Below are 15,606 nucleotides of genomic sequence, written 5' to 3' on the forward strand. Positions count from 1 at the left end.
CGTGTTTGGAGGAGAGAGAACACCATACCTACTGTGAAGCATGGGGGTGGCAACATCATGCTTTGGGGCTGTTTCTCTGCAAAGGGAACAGGACGACTGATCTGTGTACATGAAAGAATGAATGGGTCCATGTATCGTGAGATTTTGAGTGCAAACCTCCTTCCATCAGCAAGGGCATTGAAGATGAAACATGGCTGGGTCTTTCAGCATGACAATGATCCCAAACACACCACCCGGGCAACGAAAGAGTGGCTTCGTAAGAAGCATTTCAAGGTCCTGGAGTGGCCTAGCCAGTCTCCAGATCTCAACCCCATAGAAAACCTTTGGAGGGAGTTGAAAGTCTGTGTTGCCCAGCGACAGCCCCAAAACATCACTGCTCTAGAGGAGATCTGCATGCAGGAATGGGCCAACATACCAGCAACAGTGTGTGACAACCTTGTGAAGACTTACAGGAAACGTTTGACCTCTGTCATTGCCAACAAAGGATATATAATAAAGTATTGAGATTAACTTTTGATATTGACCAAATACTTATTTTCCACCATAATTTGCAAATAAATTATTTCCAAATCAGACAATGTGATTGTCTGGATTTGTTTCCACATTTTGTCTCTCATAGTTGAGGTATACCTATGATGAAAATTACAGGCCTCTCTCATCTTCTTAAGTGGGAGAACTTGCACAATTGGTGGCTGACTAAATACTTTTTTTCCCCACTGTACATAACTGGCTTCAACAGAGATGGTTAAATATTAACTACAAAATATTAGAGAGTTTGCCAACACAGTGTCCATGGCTACTAACCATATTGGCACCTCAAAATAAGGCAAGTGAAAATGCCTTAAAAGTTCACCCAGTATGTAAGTAAATTACAAGACTTTTGCTGTCCCTTTAATCACTTGCACCTCTTTCATCAAACACATAGGACATTGACGTACTATAAGGATTGAGAGTATAACGTGGCTAAAAATTATACTCTTTATGGGTAAACATGTGATGTCTGAAAACAGGAATTCTTGCCCCTGGTGTATTTCCTACTTTGCGTAATATGGAGTGACATCTTGTCATAACTATTAGTAGATTGTAAGTGAAGAAATTCTAGATTATATCAAAAATATGAGCAAAGTGAAAGTCTCTAAATAAGTTTAGTTGTAGCAATATGGCTTTAGTATATACACAATGCAGACCTTGTCATATAGTCTGACCTTTGTTGTGTCATATTTTCTACTTAAAAAGTTCAACACAATTCACAACTGACTGTTCAAAAACTATAGCTTGCAGATTTATTGGTTTTAAAAAAAACAACACTACCCTGTCTTTAAAGATACTACTATTTTAGATAAGTTAGATTAGTTCCTTGACATTAAATTTATTTGGGAATCTTATACACAAAGTGGAGCTCTATTTATCGTTTGCACGTTAAATTTGCTAGAAGTAAGCTTTTCATTCGTGTAGGGTAGTGTGCGTATTACAAGTTGAAACTAAAATGTTTTCGCACAAACACCAACCCAACGGGTGCAAAAAGCCTAAGTTTGAATATCGGGAACGCGTTAATGTGTTTCCCCCATAATCTTCAATAGAGCATGAAAAGTGGAGAAAAAAACCTAACACCCTTAGTCGAGCCATACACAATTGTGTTTTCTCAAGTCTGCGAGTATGAGGTAATCAATTCCATGTTGTTTTTTAACTTTTATGTCTTTTAGTATTACAGTAACAAAAAGGGGCAAATACAACTGACAACATTGTACTTCCAAGTAGTTCTTAATTCATTAATCCAACTAGAAGATTTTAAACCTGACTTAAAGGGACAGGAAACCCAAAAATGTTCTTTCAGGATTTGGATAGAACATACAATTTAAAACCACTTTCCAATCTACTTCTGTTATCAAATTTGCTTCATTCTCTTGTTATCCTTGTTATCTAGTTAGCTAATCACAGGAGACAAATGTGTGCAGGGACCAATCAGCAGCTAGCTCCCACTAGCTTAGGATATGTGCATATTCTTTTTCAACAAGGGACACCAAGAGAACAAAGCACATTTGAAAGTAGAAGCAAAATTTAAAAGTGTCTTAAAATGACATGCTCTATCTGAATCATGCAAGATGTATTTTGACTTTTCTGTCCCTTTAAGCCGTCACACAATATATTTTTAATTTTCAGTGAAAATCAGCGTGCTGGCTAAAACTGCTCTGCACAATTCACATTTACACACAGATGGTATAAAAGTCCGAGCCTGCTAGTCTAACCTTCTGGCAACTTAATCCTTATAAAGGGAATTGGTTTACGAGAGAAATGAAAGAAAAGCTTCATAACCTTGAATGTGTCTTGTTACTGAAGCACTTTCCACCTCTAGGGTAGGTGGCTTTTGTTCAGTTAGTATTGCCTTTAGCAACATTCACATGAAATTGCCAAACATTGTCTCTTCCCTTCTTTTTTTTACTAAATCCCTCAATTGAAGACATGAGAACACAGATCCCTTCATTCATAACACATTGCTCAGTTTGTATAAATGCTAAGTCATTTAGCCCCTCTAGCTATTAGAATATCTTTTTAGTAAAATGATAGATCATATTCAGGAAATGCCAAATCAAATGTCACTGTGAAGACAGATGAATTTGATTGTATTCTACTTTCACAGATCTGATAAAAATGTTAAGGGGCTAAATCTGAAAAATCTTGAAGGGACTAAGTCATCAAAACTTTTGCCACAGCGTAGCACCTCTTTTGCTAACTTGTAAATTCCACGATTCCCCTTGAAGCTCTGCCCTTTCAGTGTCATAACTTCCTACAGCAAAGTTGTGGATACTAGGCTTTAATAACTGGGTATGAATTTAAAGTTAAAAGGTGGCAGAAATAAAACAATGATAATATTGTGGCTTTTGTCAAAATGGTGTTTACAAACATTACAAGTTTGAGTTCTTAAAGGGAAAGTATAATCATAAATTGAACTGTTTTCAAGTGATACAAAATTTATTTGGAATCTATATTTATTTATTTTTTCTTCCTTTTCTGACCGCAAAATAGTTAGGATGAAAATTAGATTACAATTTTTACTTCCTGTACCATCGTCTGGTAAAAAAAGAGGCTGTTGTGTGAATGTCAGTTTATGATGCATGATTGCATTCTAACTCTATACATGTGAACTTATTAACCCATTAAGGACCACGTACGTTGCTGTTCGTTAAGGAGTTTCCTGCCTATAATAGTGCGGGTCTCGCCGCCAGCTGCAGGATGAGCTGTTATACCCTCTCTCATTCCCGAAATAGCACCAAAGAAAGATTCTTTAGCATGCAGGGTATGTCGCTGGTTATTAAGGGATAATGATGTACAACCAGAAGAGAGGAAAGTATTATAATCTTATTTATCACCTTATGTTTACTTAAAAGGGACAGTAAATTCAAAATGAAACCTAAAATTGGCTGGATAGAATGTGAAAATTTAAACAAGTTTGCAGTTTACATCTATTATAAATGTTGCTCTGTTCTCTTGGTATCCTTTGTTAAAGAGTAATTCTAGGTGAGCTCAGAAGCTTGCATGTGTAGTTAGCCATTTGGCAGCAGTGTTTGCAACAATATTTATAATATTTAAATGTATAATGTGATTCATTGTACTTAATCCTGAGGATATAGCAATAATGTTTTGTCATTTTCTATACATTGTTCTCTTTCTTTTTCTTTTAGATACATAAACATTTACATTGTCAGCTAACTTGGATAGCATCAAACATTAAGCACGTCCCAAGTTAAAAAACATTTTAACAATTTTAAAACTATTGTTCATTTTCTGGCATTTACCAAAAAAAAGCGTTGGTGGAATGACACAAATCATTTCAACATCAGCTTGTCTGTTTTCTGCTTGTTTAGCAAGCATTATACCTCTCAAATACGTTAAACACATCTAAACAAGATAACTATATACAGGCGTTTTAAAATGAAGCCCCTCCTGAAACTCAGATACATCTGATCTCTCCATTTAATAAAGTTTTCAAGATCTGCCGTAGAACAAGGTGAATTTCCAGAGGCACAAAGACAGATGGATTAGATGGATATATGGGTTTCTTTTTGTCTTTTTTCTTCCTCTCTTTTTTTCCTCAGTGTTGTAAATGTGACATTATGTTAAGGTTTACTATGTCAATATGAACAAACATAGAAATATATATTCTATGTAAACGTTATTGTATCAAACTTATTAACCCATTTTTCTCTTTTTTTTTTTGCCTTAGTCTGTATTTTTTCTTTTTATAAAATCTTATAAAAATATTTTATTTTTTTAAATGAATCCCCTCCTGCCTGCAATGCCTGTTAAGAATATTGTTATTTTTTAGTTAGTAACACTCTATATTTTATGTGAGTCTTTCCACCCATCAACCCTTAAACCCTAGCATTAATGCGCATAATATGATGCACTGCACTTAATCCTGTGGATATAGCAATACTCTTTTATAATTTTCTACACCTTTATTAGAGATTATGATTTGGTGACATTTCTACATAAACCTTTATGTGGCCAGCTAACTTCCAGCTAACTAAGTTCCAAGCTTAAATACATTTTAACAAAATAACTATCTGGAGAAGCGATGCCTTTCAAAGGTGAATGAGGAAGGTAAAGAGCTTTAAACCCACAAATAAAGAACTGAAATATTCGGGGGGGGGGGGGGGGGAATAAACTCGACACTTTACAGTTATTAATGTATAAATCAAAACTAATTAAGTGCAACATTTTATCTCAAGGACTAAACAGGGAACAGGGGAATAAGGGTTTTGCGCTTGCAATTAACTCTATTTCTGTACTGCAGCACAAATTACAATACATCTATGCAGTGAGTGGTGTGGAAGCTGATTGGCTGCACACCCTCCCAAATAAAATAAAATAAAAAAATAATAATAAAAAAAACAGCTTGAGGAAAAGGCCTGCAGTGCAGGTAAGATGCAACCTAATGAGGTGCTAAGCTTTATTTTTTTTTTTAAAGGAGGCAAGAGACCTTTTGCATACACATGCTGCATTGCTTTGAATGCATAACAGTATCTGCATTTACTGTCCCTAAAATTGGCTGCAGAAATAAATATTTTCTAGATTTTAATTTATTTTTTTTGAGCATAACAACGAATAAAAATATTTTTTACAGTGTTGCTAAAAAAAAGAAGTTGAAGAAAAAATGAAACTGCACTTTAAGAGTCTATTAATAATTTGGGAACTTTTGTGCCTCTGTGAAAAATGAGATGTATTACGTGACCCTTCCAAATTGCAGCAGAGCCCTTATAAAGCTTAATGATCTAATAACGCAATAAAGTATGACACATCTACTTAAACCTCTCTCGTTAAAAGCTTTTTTATAAATTCAGTAATCATATTTTACTACTGTATTTATCAAACAGACTTAAATTGGCTGCGGCCTTAACCAGCCTGAAATAATTTTATATACTTACCAGTTATATCAAACCACAGAGGTGAGCCTACAGGTTCTGCACTTATCACACCAATCATATGAGAAACTGGATCACTTTCCATCACACTAAAGGTGAAAACTGGTTCTTCAAAGAAAATTGGTTCTGCTAATGGTGTTGGTTTTGCAATCCATTCTATATGCAGTCGAGTATTTGATGACTTCTGAGGTCTTCCGTTATCAACAGCTGAAATCTATAAACATGGGGGAAAAAATGCTGTAACATAATTCCCATCAATAGCAGCAGCAATGAAACCGATACTTCTGATATATTCATGCATGCCCTCTTGTTGATGTACAAGAAAACAATTAGTATCGCTTTTGCGGCTTTTTTATTATTTTTGACCTGTTAAATTTAAAGCTGATAGGGCAATTCAAGTTATGCCAATTTAGAATATGTGACACATCACTTTGCACATTTGTTGTTAATGATTATAAGAAAAAAACTAGTGATTCAATAGAAAAACAAACTTATAAATTCCAAGTGAAATGTTTTTCTTTTTTATAATGCGTGTGACACTCAATGGCAGCTTAGAGATCAGAGTGGAGGGTTTTGAAACATACTTCTAGTAAGTTTTCTGATTACTCTCACTGTGCATGTGATGCGCCTGACATTGTACATGCATTCCAGTTTCACTGTTTCCATGGTGGTGACATCCCTCTGTGTGTCAATGTCAGCACTAAAAGCATACATAGGAGAAGAATGAACATGCACACAACCATTGTATGCTCAATGCTGGATCTTTAAGAACAATCAAGGGGTTAAATAAATTTGATTGTCAGAATATGGTTCTGCAACTAAAGGAGTTAATTCCCTGCAAAGTTTAAAAAAAAGCCTGTATGGCTCTGGCAACCAAGGCATTAAATCACTGTTCCATGTGCTTATCACACAATCATAGGGTTAAATTCCCATTCTGCATATGTATAGTTTCTGCATGGCTACAAACACAAGAACCACAATTCCTGGTTCCTAAATATTTTTACTGGGTCTAATATTTTGAACAATTTGTCAAGCCACAATAAATATAAATATATATATATATATGTGTGTTATTACTATTGTATTGTGTGTGTGTGCGCGTGTGTGAGGCCATACATAGGTGCACTTATTTCTCATGCCTCTGTAAATGATAAGGCATCGTGTCTTAGAAAAAGCAGGTATGTAAATGTGCTATTTAAAAACATTTAATTAGAAAGAAAGACAATTAACATTTACTTTTATACCTTAATGCTTTTTATACATTTTCAATAAAAATAGCTAAATGTTTGTTTTAAAACCTTCAGATAAAAAAAAAGATGTGTAATTAATCCCATTGGGTTTAAATATGCTGAGGTGGCTAATGTGACATTTTCATATTCTTCTATTAAGAACAAAACAATCTAAATGATTTTATTTAAGAATAATTAATTATTTTATAAAGCTTTAGCATAAGGTTTCTACAGTTGAAACTGTAGTTGCCTAGAATTCTACTATCAATTAGGCACCTGCATTGGATTTGCAATAATATTCATTATAAAATTAAAAGGAAACCCATTAAACACAAGTATTTTGGGGCATATGAAGTCTCTTACACCACAAAAAAAAATGAAACAAGTGCTGAATGCCATATTAGAAATGGAAAAAAATATTTTTGTTCTAGAAAGATATATTTTTCTCATTTTAAATGTCTTTAAACAGGTTGTCTTAGTGTTGTTCTGGTACTAATTACCACCACATGTGTTCTTTTGCATTTAATCATAGTCTCTTGAAAACTACATATTATGTACAATGTAGGCAACTTCCTCCTAGTCAGTGGAGTGTTATGGGTTATGGAGGGAGATTTGAGGTGGTGGAGGAATAGACCACTGTTGGTCAGGAAGGGGTGAGGAGCAGGTAAAGTGGTTTAGAAAGCCAGGAAATGGAAGCAAGCATTGTTTTATTAGGAGAAGGTAGGAACTCTTTACCGGCTGTGGTAATTTTTTAGGTTGTTGCATTGGAAATCATTTTAAAATAATAGGAAATAAATAAAAGGAGAGTATATTATTAGCTTTGTTTTTGGTATGTCACAGCAGGCAAGGTGTGTACCCTCTTTCTAGTGTCACATAACATGGTGGGATATAAATGTGCCTTCCCTCAAGGAGTAGGGGAGATTCAAGAGTTTAAGCCATGGGGTCCCAAAGAGTATATGATGTACAGATGAGTGGGTTAACTTGTGTTTACAGTAGTAGTCAGTTATTTAAAAAATATTAAGTTAAATATAACAATGGATCTTTTCTATTTTTATTATGTGACTAAGTACAGGTCAACAAAGCTGAAGTCATTTTAATAACCCCAGAGTTGTATGCTAGCTGTTGATTTAAAGGTATAGTGTACACTAAGTTTTTGTTTTTTTTAATGCATTCCACATCCCAAATTAATATCTTGCATCTGGATCATTTTCCCTATTTGAGTAATGCTTTTTTAATATTTTAATCTCATATTCTCTTGCACACATGAGGGAGGGAGGGGGGGGGGGGGGGGAAGATGTCACCGCAAGTGTGAAGAGCTGTGTCAGGCTGAATGTAAGCACGTGCACGGCTTTTTGTTTCAGAACTCACTACTCAACAAAATAGTACTTTTGTGATTGTCTTTTTATTTCAGAAATCCTTTATATGCAATACTCTCATGTGTGAACTGTCTACAAAATATATTACTCCCCTGCTACCTTGTCTCATTGGGCACTTGCTAATAATCTGGGGTCTCAACCACTGAGAAGTGAAGGCATTTTTTTTAAATTCAGATACACATACTAATATCAATAAAATGATATTTCTAAACCATACACTAGGGAAAAACTTTCAGCACACAATGGCCATCACATGTAAAGCTGGTTCTTGGAGCTGGCTGTTGTGCATGCACATGAAGAGGTGTGTGCTCATGCTCACGCTTGTGGGAATGACATTCTCTCTCCTTTGTGTATAGTCCACACATGTGAGCATTCACAGGAATGTTTGCATATTGGATCTGATTGGAGGGGGTCATGTTAGGAGTTGATGTTAGTTCCGCCCTTTTCTTAGAGAGTGCCAGCATAACACAGCGGATACACAGGATGGGATGCTCAAAGGTCAAAATAAAACATATTACTTTTTTTGTTGTTGTTTATTTTCATCCTCAACTATTGCATTTACTTTTTGGTGTCTGTGTTCTGGCTGGTGGAGATGATCAAAAAATGCCTGGTTCAATGTTTTACAAATAGATTCTAATAAATTATATACGTATGTATATATTCATATTTTAATTCAATTTCTATTTCTAAAATATATTTTCACCAGATGTTCTCAAAAGCACAAGAGAATTATAAGATTAGACCATTAAAATGTAGAGAAATATATTGACATTATCAGCTGCTGTTTCAAATTAACTTTATAAATATATCTCAGCATGATACAAAGATAGAACATATTTTATTATGTGGTGAATAATTAGCACCTAATTAAATGCATCCTCCATAAAGATAAATAATATATATATATATATATATATACCGGTATATATATATATAAAACTACAACTACTGCTGCATATGTAGTAAAATGAATTACAAATTTCAATTTGAATTATTGGACATGCACATAAAGGTAGTCATATGCTTAACAGCAATTTATTTCTTGTACTGGAATTGAAAGGTAGTCTTAACTCACCGTAAGAATATCATATTCTCCTGCTGCAGCAAATTTCTTGGATGAAACAACCCCAGTCTTAGGCTCAATGAAGAATTTCTTATGCTCATCGCCTTCTACTATACTGTATGATATTTCTGCATTGGGGCCATCATCCTTATCTACAGCAATTACCCTGTAAATGGGATCCCTTTTGGCATTTTTCTCTTTTTCTGGTTTTTCAAGCTCTGGTAGCCTGATCTTGTAGAATTTTTGTAGAAACTGTGGTTTATTATCATTTTCATCCAAAACTTTAACAATTACTCTACTAATTGTTGATTTTGGAGTATAACCGTTGTCAGTAATAATAACCTATAAAGATAAAAATGTTAAAGAATTAAACAATGTACAGACAAAACATATGAAATAATTTGCTAGAGCACAATTCCTATAATCACAAACAAACACTAGTAGAAATGTAATATATTTTTTTTCCAAGTTAGATTATATATACACTATATGGCTGAAAATGCATGGATATTCCTACTCTATATTAAGTTCAGAAGTTTCAGCCACACCCTATGCTAACAGGTGCACTAAAAACAGCACATAGCCATCAAACCTCCATAGACAAACATTGGCAGAACAATGGATCATGCTGCAGAGTTAAGTAACTTTAAACATGGATCTATCATAGGATGCCATATTTGCCACAAGTCTGTGAAATTTCTGCCCTACTAGATCTGCCCCGGTAAACTGTAAGAACTGTTAGGGGGCGATTTATCAAGCTGAGGCAGACAGGGGCGCACGTACACGCCCCTTTCCACCTTAGATCGCCTCTGATTGCCTGAATTCCCCTGTTGGAATCCAGCATTGCACACGAGCGCTATTTTGCACTCGCATGCAATCCCACCCCTGCCTGGGCACAGCCAATCACTGCAGTCATAGTGAATTGAAAGGCTTGCGAAGAATTTGATAAATCGACCCCTTATTGTGAAGTAGCAGCGTCTAAGAGCAACAACAGTCCAGCTGCAAGGTGGTAGACAATGTAAACTCACAGATCAGGGCACAAAGCAAGGCCCATGAAGCTAGACTTTCTTGTCCAACACCAGTGCCTGACAAATGCTTTTCTGACTGAATGGGCGCAAATTCCTACAGAAAAATTCCAAAATCTTGTTGAAAACCTTCCCAGAGGAGTGGCAGCTGTTAAAACCGTAATGGGGGGCTGGGAAGCTCATATAGGTGTCATGGTCAGGTGTCCACATACTTGTGGCCATATATGGTGTGTGTGCCAGTGTGTATGTGATTCACAGGAGCATAAAATTGAAGAGCAGGCAGTATGTATGTACTTCACAAGAGCATGCATTTTAAGGGCAGGCAGTTTATGTAATTCAGAGGAGCATGCATTTAAAGGGCAGGTAGTATATTAGTATATATGTAATTGGGATGTGCATTCATATCCTTTGTGAGCATCTGAATGCAGAAATAAGCAGCATGCATTTAAAGGACATGCAGTATGTATGTATTTCACAGGAGCATGCATTTAAAGGGCAGGCAGTATTTATGTTATTCAGAGGAGCATGGATTTAAAGGGCAGGTAGTATATTACTATATATATGTAATTGGGGTGTGAATTCTAATCCTTTTTGAGGATCCGAACGAAGAAGTAAGCAGCATGAATTTAAAGGACATGCGGTACGTATGTATTTCACAGGAGAATGCATTTAAAAGGGCAGGCAGTATGTATGTAATTCACAGGAGCATGCATTTAAGGGGAAGACCGTATGTATGTAATGCACAGGAGCATGTATTTAAAGGGCAGGCCGCATGTATGTAATTCACAGGAACATGAATCTAAAAGGCAATCAGTATATATGTTATTCGCAGTAGCATGCATTTAAAGGGCAGTCAGTATGTATGCAATTCATAGAAGCATGCATTTAAAGGGCACTGTAAAGTGCAAGAGGATGGTTTGTCCCTTATCACATCCCATTAAAATTAATAAAAAAAAATACTAACCATAATACTATTATCTGTATGTGTTAAAGGGACAATCTACTCCAGAATTTTTAATTGCTTAAAAAGATAATCCCTTTATTATCTATTCCAGTTCTGCATAACAACATGTTTATATTAATATACTTTTTACCTCTGTGATTACCTTGTATCTAAGCCTCTGCAGACTGCCCCCTTATTTCAGTTATTTTGATATTCTTGCATTTTAGCCTATCAGTGCCCTCTCATAAGTAACTCCTCAGGAGTGAACACAATGTTATCTATATGAGACACATGAACTAGCGCTGTCTAGCTGTGAATAAATGTCAAGATGCACTGAGATAAGTGCAGCCTTCAGGGGCTTAGAAATTAGCATATGAGCCTACCTAGGTTTAGCTTTCAAAAAGAATATCAAGAGAACAAACCAAATTTGATGACAAAAGTAAATTTAAGTCGTTTAAAATTGCATGCCCTATCTCAGTGATTTTTAACCTTTTTTTTGCCGTGGCACACTTTTTTACATTAAAAAATCCTGTGGCACACCACCATCCCAAAATTTTAAAAAAATCACACATTGTAGCCTAATATATATATATATATATATATATATATATATATATATATATATATATATATATATATATATATATATATATATATATATATATATACATATACACACACACACACACACACACATACGCACACACACACACATACGCACACACAAACACACACACACACACATACTGTATGTATTGTGCTGTTATGCCATGCCTCCTACAAACTACCCCTGCACTGGGAGTAAAAAACAAGCAAAGTTTAAAAAATATGTCACACTGTTGTCAGTCTGCCGCGGCACACCTGAGGATCTCTCACGGCATACTAGTGTGCCACGGCACACTGGTTGAAAATCACTGCCCTATCTGAATCATTAAAGTTTAACTTTGACTAGACTGTCCCTTTAAATTATTATATCAGCTTGATGATGGGCAAAAAAAAATGACAGAAGCCACAAAGTACACAGATGTAATACACATAAATGCTCATATACACAGGTAAAAAGTATTGAGGCCTCTGCATCTCATCACAGGTAAACAACTCCTACATTTGTGCTTTTGCAAGTGTTATGAAGCTCATGTGTCTGGACAATTGAGGGGTGTATGTATTATACACACATACACATTTTCCCACATGTGACCATTTTTTTTTTTTTCATCTAAATACATTGCCTGTGTTAAGTGGAAAAAACAAACAATAAAAGTGTTTTGATGTGCTATAGCATCTTATTACTGCTTAAACAAAACTAAGGGCTTGACTCCCCTCCATCTACAGGCAATAGAACTATATATAATAAAATGCTCTAACACATTAGAGAATTTATTATTGCTCCTTTAAAAATACAGATCATCAGCTTTACATATTTTTTGTCAGAGCAAAGAAAAGATTTCATGAGTCAAAACAAACCAGTCACAGGCAGCCTGTTTCGTCCTAAGGGTACTCACCAGCAACTAGCCAAAGGGGTCGATTTATGAAAGCCTTTAGCAGGCTTGCACCCCTTACGACTGCAGGTTCTCACAAGAGAACCTGCAGTCTGTATTTAACTCTGATGACCGCTGCTTTCCTAACCTTTCGCCATCTCTTAGTTGGCGAATTTCAATCTCCCCGGTCTCGTCAGACTGGGGCGATTGAAAGCTCCTGCCGGCACGTGATTGGCTGTGCGCAGGCAGGGGGCGGAATTGCACGTGAGCGCAAAATAGCGATCGTGTGCAATTCTGAAGTCCGGCAGGGGAATTCAGCCTGCCAGAGGCGAGCTGCGGCGGACAGGGGCGCATGTGTGCACCCCTGTCCCCCACAGCTTGATAAATCGACCCCTTAACCCTAGATTTGTGACTTGAGTTATCTAAAAGTGATATACAGACACACTTAATATACTTTTTTTTCTATCTTTGTTAACCAAAATCCTGTCCCACATACATTACATAAAATGATTCATTAGTTCACTGTGTATAAAATGGCCCATAGAACATTCAGTTCCAAGACAAGACCTGCAAGTAATACACACTTCAAAGTTATAAATACTATTCTGAATGCTTACAATGCGTCGCTCGGCTAGAACTGGCAACAGATGCACATTAAAGCTGCAGATAAGATCAAACTAAAAACACTTGTATTACAAAATCAATTATGAGTGACTTCTCATTCTGCTAAACTCAAGTTTCATGCTGGGGAACATATTATGTTAAGTATTGTCTCATTAGAATACAGTAGGGTCGTTTTTATTCCAAATGAATACATGCCGATGTCCTACTGTGACATGACATGCACCAATACATAAATATGATATAAATACACAGATAGGTTATTTTTATAATGCAGTATCTAACAAAGAAGTATTCTAAAGAAGCACAGTTATTATGTGCCTCTTTAAAAAGACAAATGATTATGGAAATATAAGTACACTTCTCTAAATCCCAATTCAGGAGAGAATCAAATTTCCTCGCAAACAAGACAAAAACCCACCAACCCATCTGGTCAACATTTCAATGTTAAATTAATTTGCCAGATGCACACAACTCTTGGCTGAAGCTACACTGAGCTAAACACCACTATGTTCCTGGGTTCTTTTCCAAACTATTTTCAAGCTTGCCTCCATTAAATTGACAAATAGAAACAGAGCCATTAAGACCAATAAAGCTAGTATTACACTGTATAACAATTCTTTATATTGCCTTTGCTGTATCATTAAGCTTATAATACACAGAGCAGTGCAACAAAGACCAGCCGGGGGTGAAAATAAAATTAAATGTTATAAATAAAAAAATAGGCATTTGTAGAATGTAGAAATATTTTTGTACATTAACCCCAAGTGGGACTACAAAGACTCATTTTTAGAGTAAATGTGAAAGAACAGAATCCAAACTCTCTCTGTAATCTGTAAATACATGTCAAGCCATACTCTTGTCAGTATACTAACATTTAATGAACATTTAATTTATTTCTCAGCTTATTGTAATTGTCAATTTCAACAAAGGAACTTAATGACCAGACTATGGGCTAGATTTATTAAAGCTGAGGCGGACAGGGGCGTGTATACGCGCCCCTGTATGCCTTAGCTCGCCTGTGGCGGTGCGAAATTACCTGCAGGTATTCACTTGCAATTTTGCGCTTGCGTGGAATCCCGCCCCTGCCCGCGCACAGCCAATCACGCACGGGCAGGAGCTGTCAATCTCCTCGGTCTGACTAGACCGTGGAAATTTAATTGGCGAAGAGGTTAGGGAAGCGGCGGTCTGGTGACCGCTGCTTGATAAATGACGGCGAGCAAGTTCTTGTGAGAACTTGCAGCCATAGGGCTTTAATAAATCTAGCCCTAAAAACTCTTCAGTTCTACAGGATTACTTTCCTTTCTATAGCTATAGGTTGTGATGTCTTTTGTAAAGAGCTTTTGTTGCTAGTGTTTTCATACATTTTTTGCACGTTTAGTATCTCTGCTCATTGTTTTAAACATATTAGCCATTTAAAGTTGTTTTTTTTTAAATGATACTTTCCTTACAGGTAAATGAAAATATTGTTAACATATGTTTAGTAGATACTCAGAATTTAAAGAAACACTAAAGTCAAAATTAAACTTGCATGATACAGATAGAGCATGCAATTGTAAACAACTTACTAATTATCTTCCATTATCAAAATGTGCATAATTTTCTTATATTCACACTTTCTGAGGTACTATCTCCTACTAAGCATGTACAAGAATTCATGGTATATACGCATATTCATTTTGTGATGGCTGGAAAATGTAACTAACTTTATAAATTTGTCAGAAAAATCTTAATACTTAAATGAAATTCAGAAATTACGTGTTATTGCATTGTCTTTTTATTATGCATTTGTTGATTATGCAATACTATGTTTAATGGTCCTTTAAGGGACTAGAAAGTAAAAATTAAACTTTCATGATTCAGATAGAGCATACAATCTGATTTTTCAGTTTACTTCTATCATCATATTTACTTTGTTGTCTCATTGTTGAAAAGCATACCTAGGTAGGCTCAGGTGCAGAAATGCACTACTACTAGCTAGCTGTTTATTGGCAGCTAGACATATGCCTGTTCTCATTGGCTCACCAGATGTGTTCAGCTAGCTCTTAGATATGCAGTGTTGCTGATTTTAACTACAAGTTTAACTCATCTGCAAGCAAGAGTGAAATAATAAAAAGGACTAACAGCTTACAGCATTTTCTTTTTTGCACTTTTTTGTCCCTTTAAGCACCACATTACAAAGGATCTTCATGAAAACTAATATTTTAACATTTAAAAGTGTTCTTTTGAAAATTAAAAATTGCTTTTGCAAATTCAGAGCAGTGCAGGGATACACCTCTTGGGTATGTTTACTTGTTCTCATTTACTATAGGCACATTAATTCAATAAATTGTTGTGCAGCATGTGTCAGGGTTAAATAATGAATGTGCACTGCATTATTTACAGCGCTAAATTAAATACATTTGTTTACTTAATACATTTTTTTTTACCATTTTATTGGGTGATTTA

The 15,606-nt window shown here is 35.6% G+C and overlaps 1 protein-coding gene across 4 annotated transcripts in view; it reads right to left on the minus strand.

Annotated features, from left to right (window-relative positions):
- Positions 1-15,606, minus strand: part of FAT1 (FAT atypical cadherin 1) — a 369,065-nt gene that overhangs the window by 156,029 nt on the left and 197,430 nt on the right. For all 4 annotated transcript variants that reach the window (XM_053703897.1, XM_053703899.1, XM_053703898.1 and 1 more), the window contains exons 5-6: positions 9,104-9,433; positions 5,427-5,637 (exon numbers count right to left, since the gene is read on the minus strand). In XM_053703897.1, coding sequence (XP_053559872.1) covers positions 5,427-5,637; positions 9,104-9,433 — 541 coding nt within the window. The remainder of the gene's footprint in view (positions 1-5,426; positions 5,638-9,103; positions 9,434-15,606) is intronic.

This window comes from Bombina bombina, chromosome 2, assembly GCF_027579735.1.
Source record: "Bombina bombina isolate aBomBom1 chromosome 2, aBomBom1.pri, whole genome shotgun sequence".
Taxonomy (NCBI): domain Eukaryota; kingdom Metazoa; phylum Chordata; class Amphibia; order Anura; family Bombinatoridae; genus Bombina; species Bombina bombina.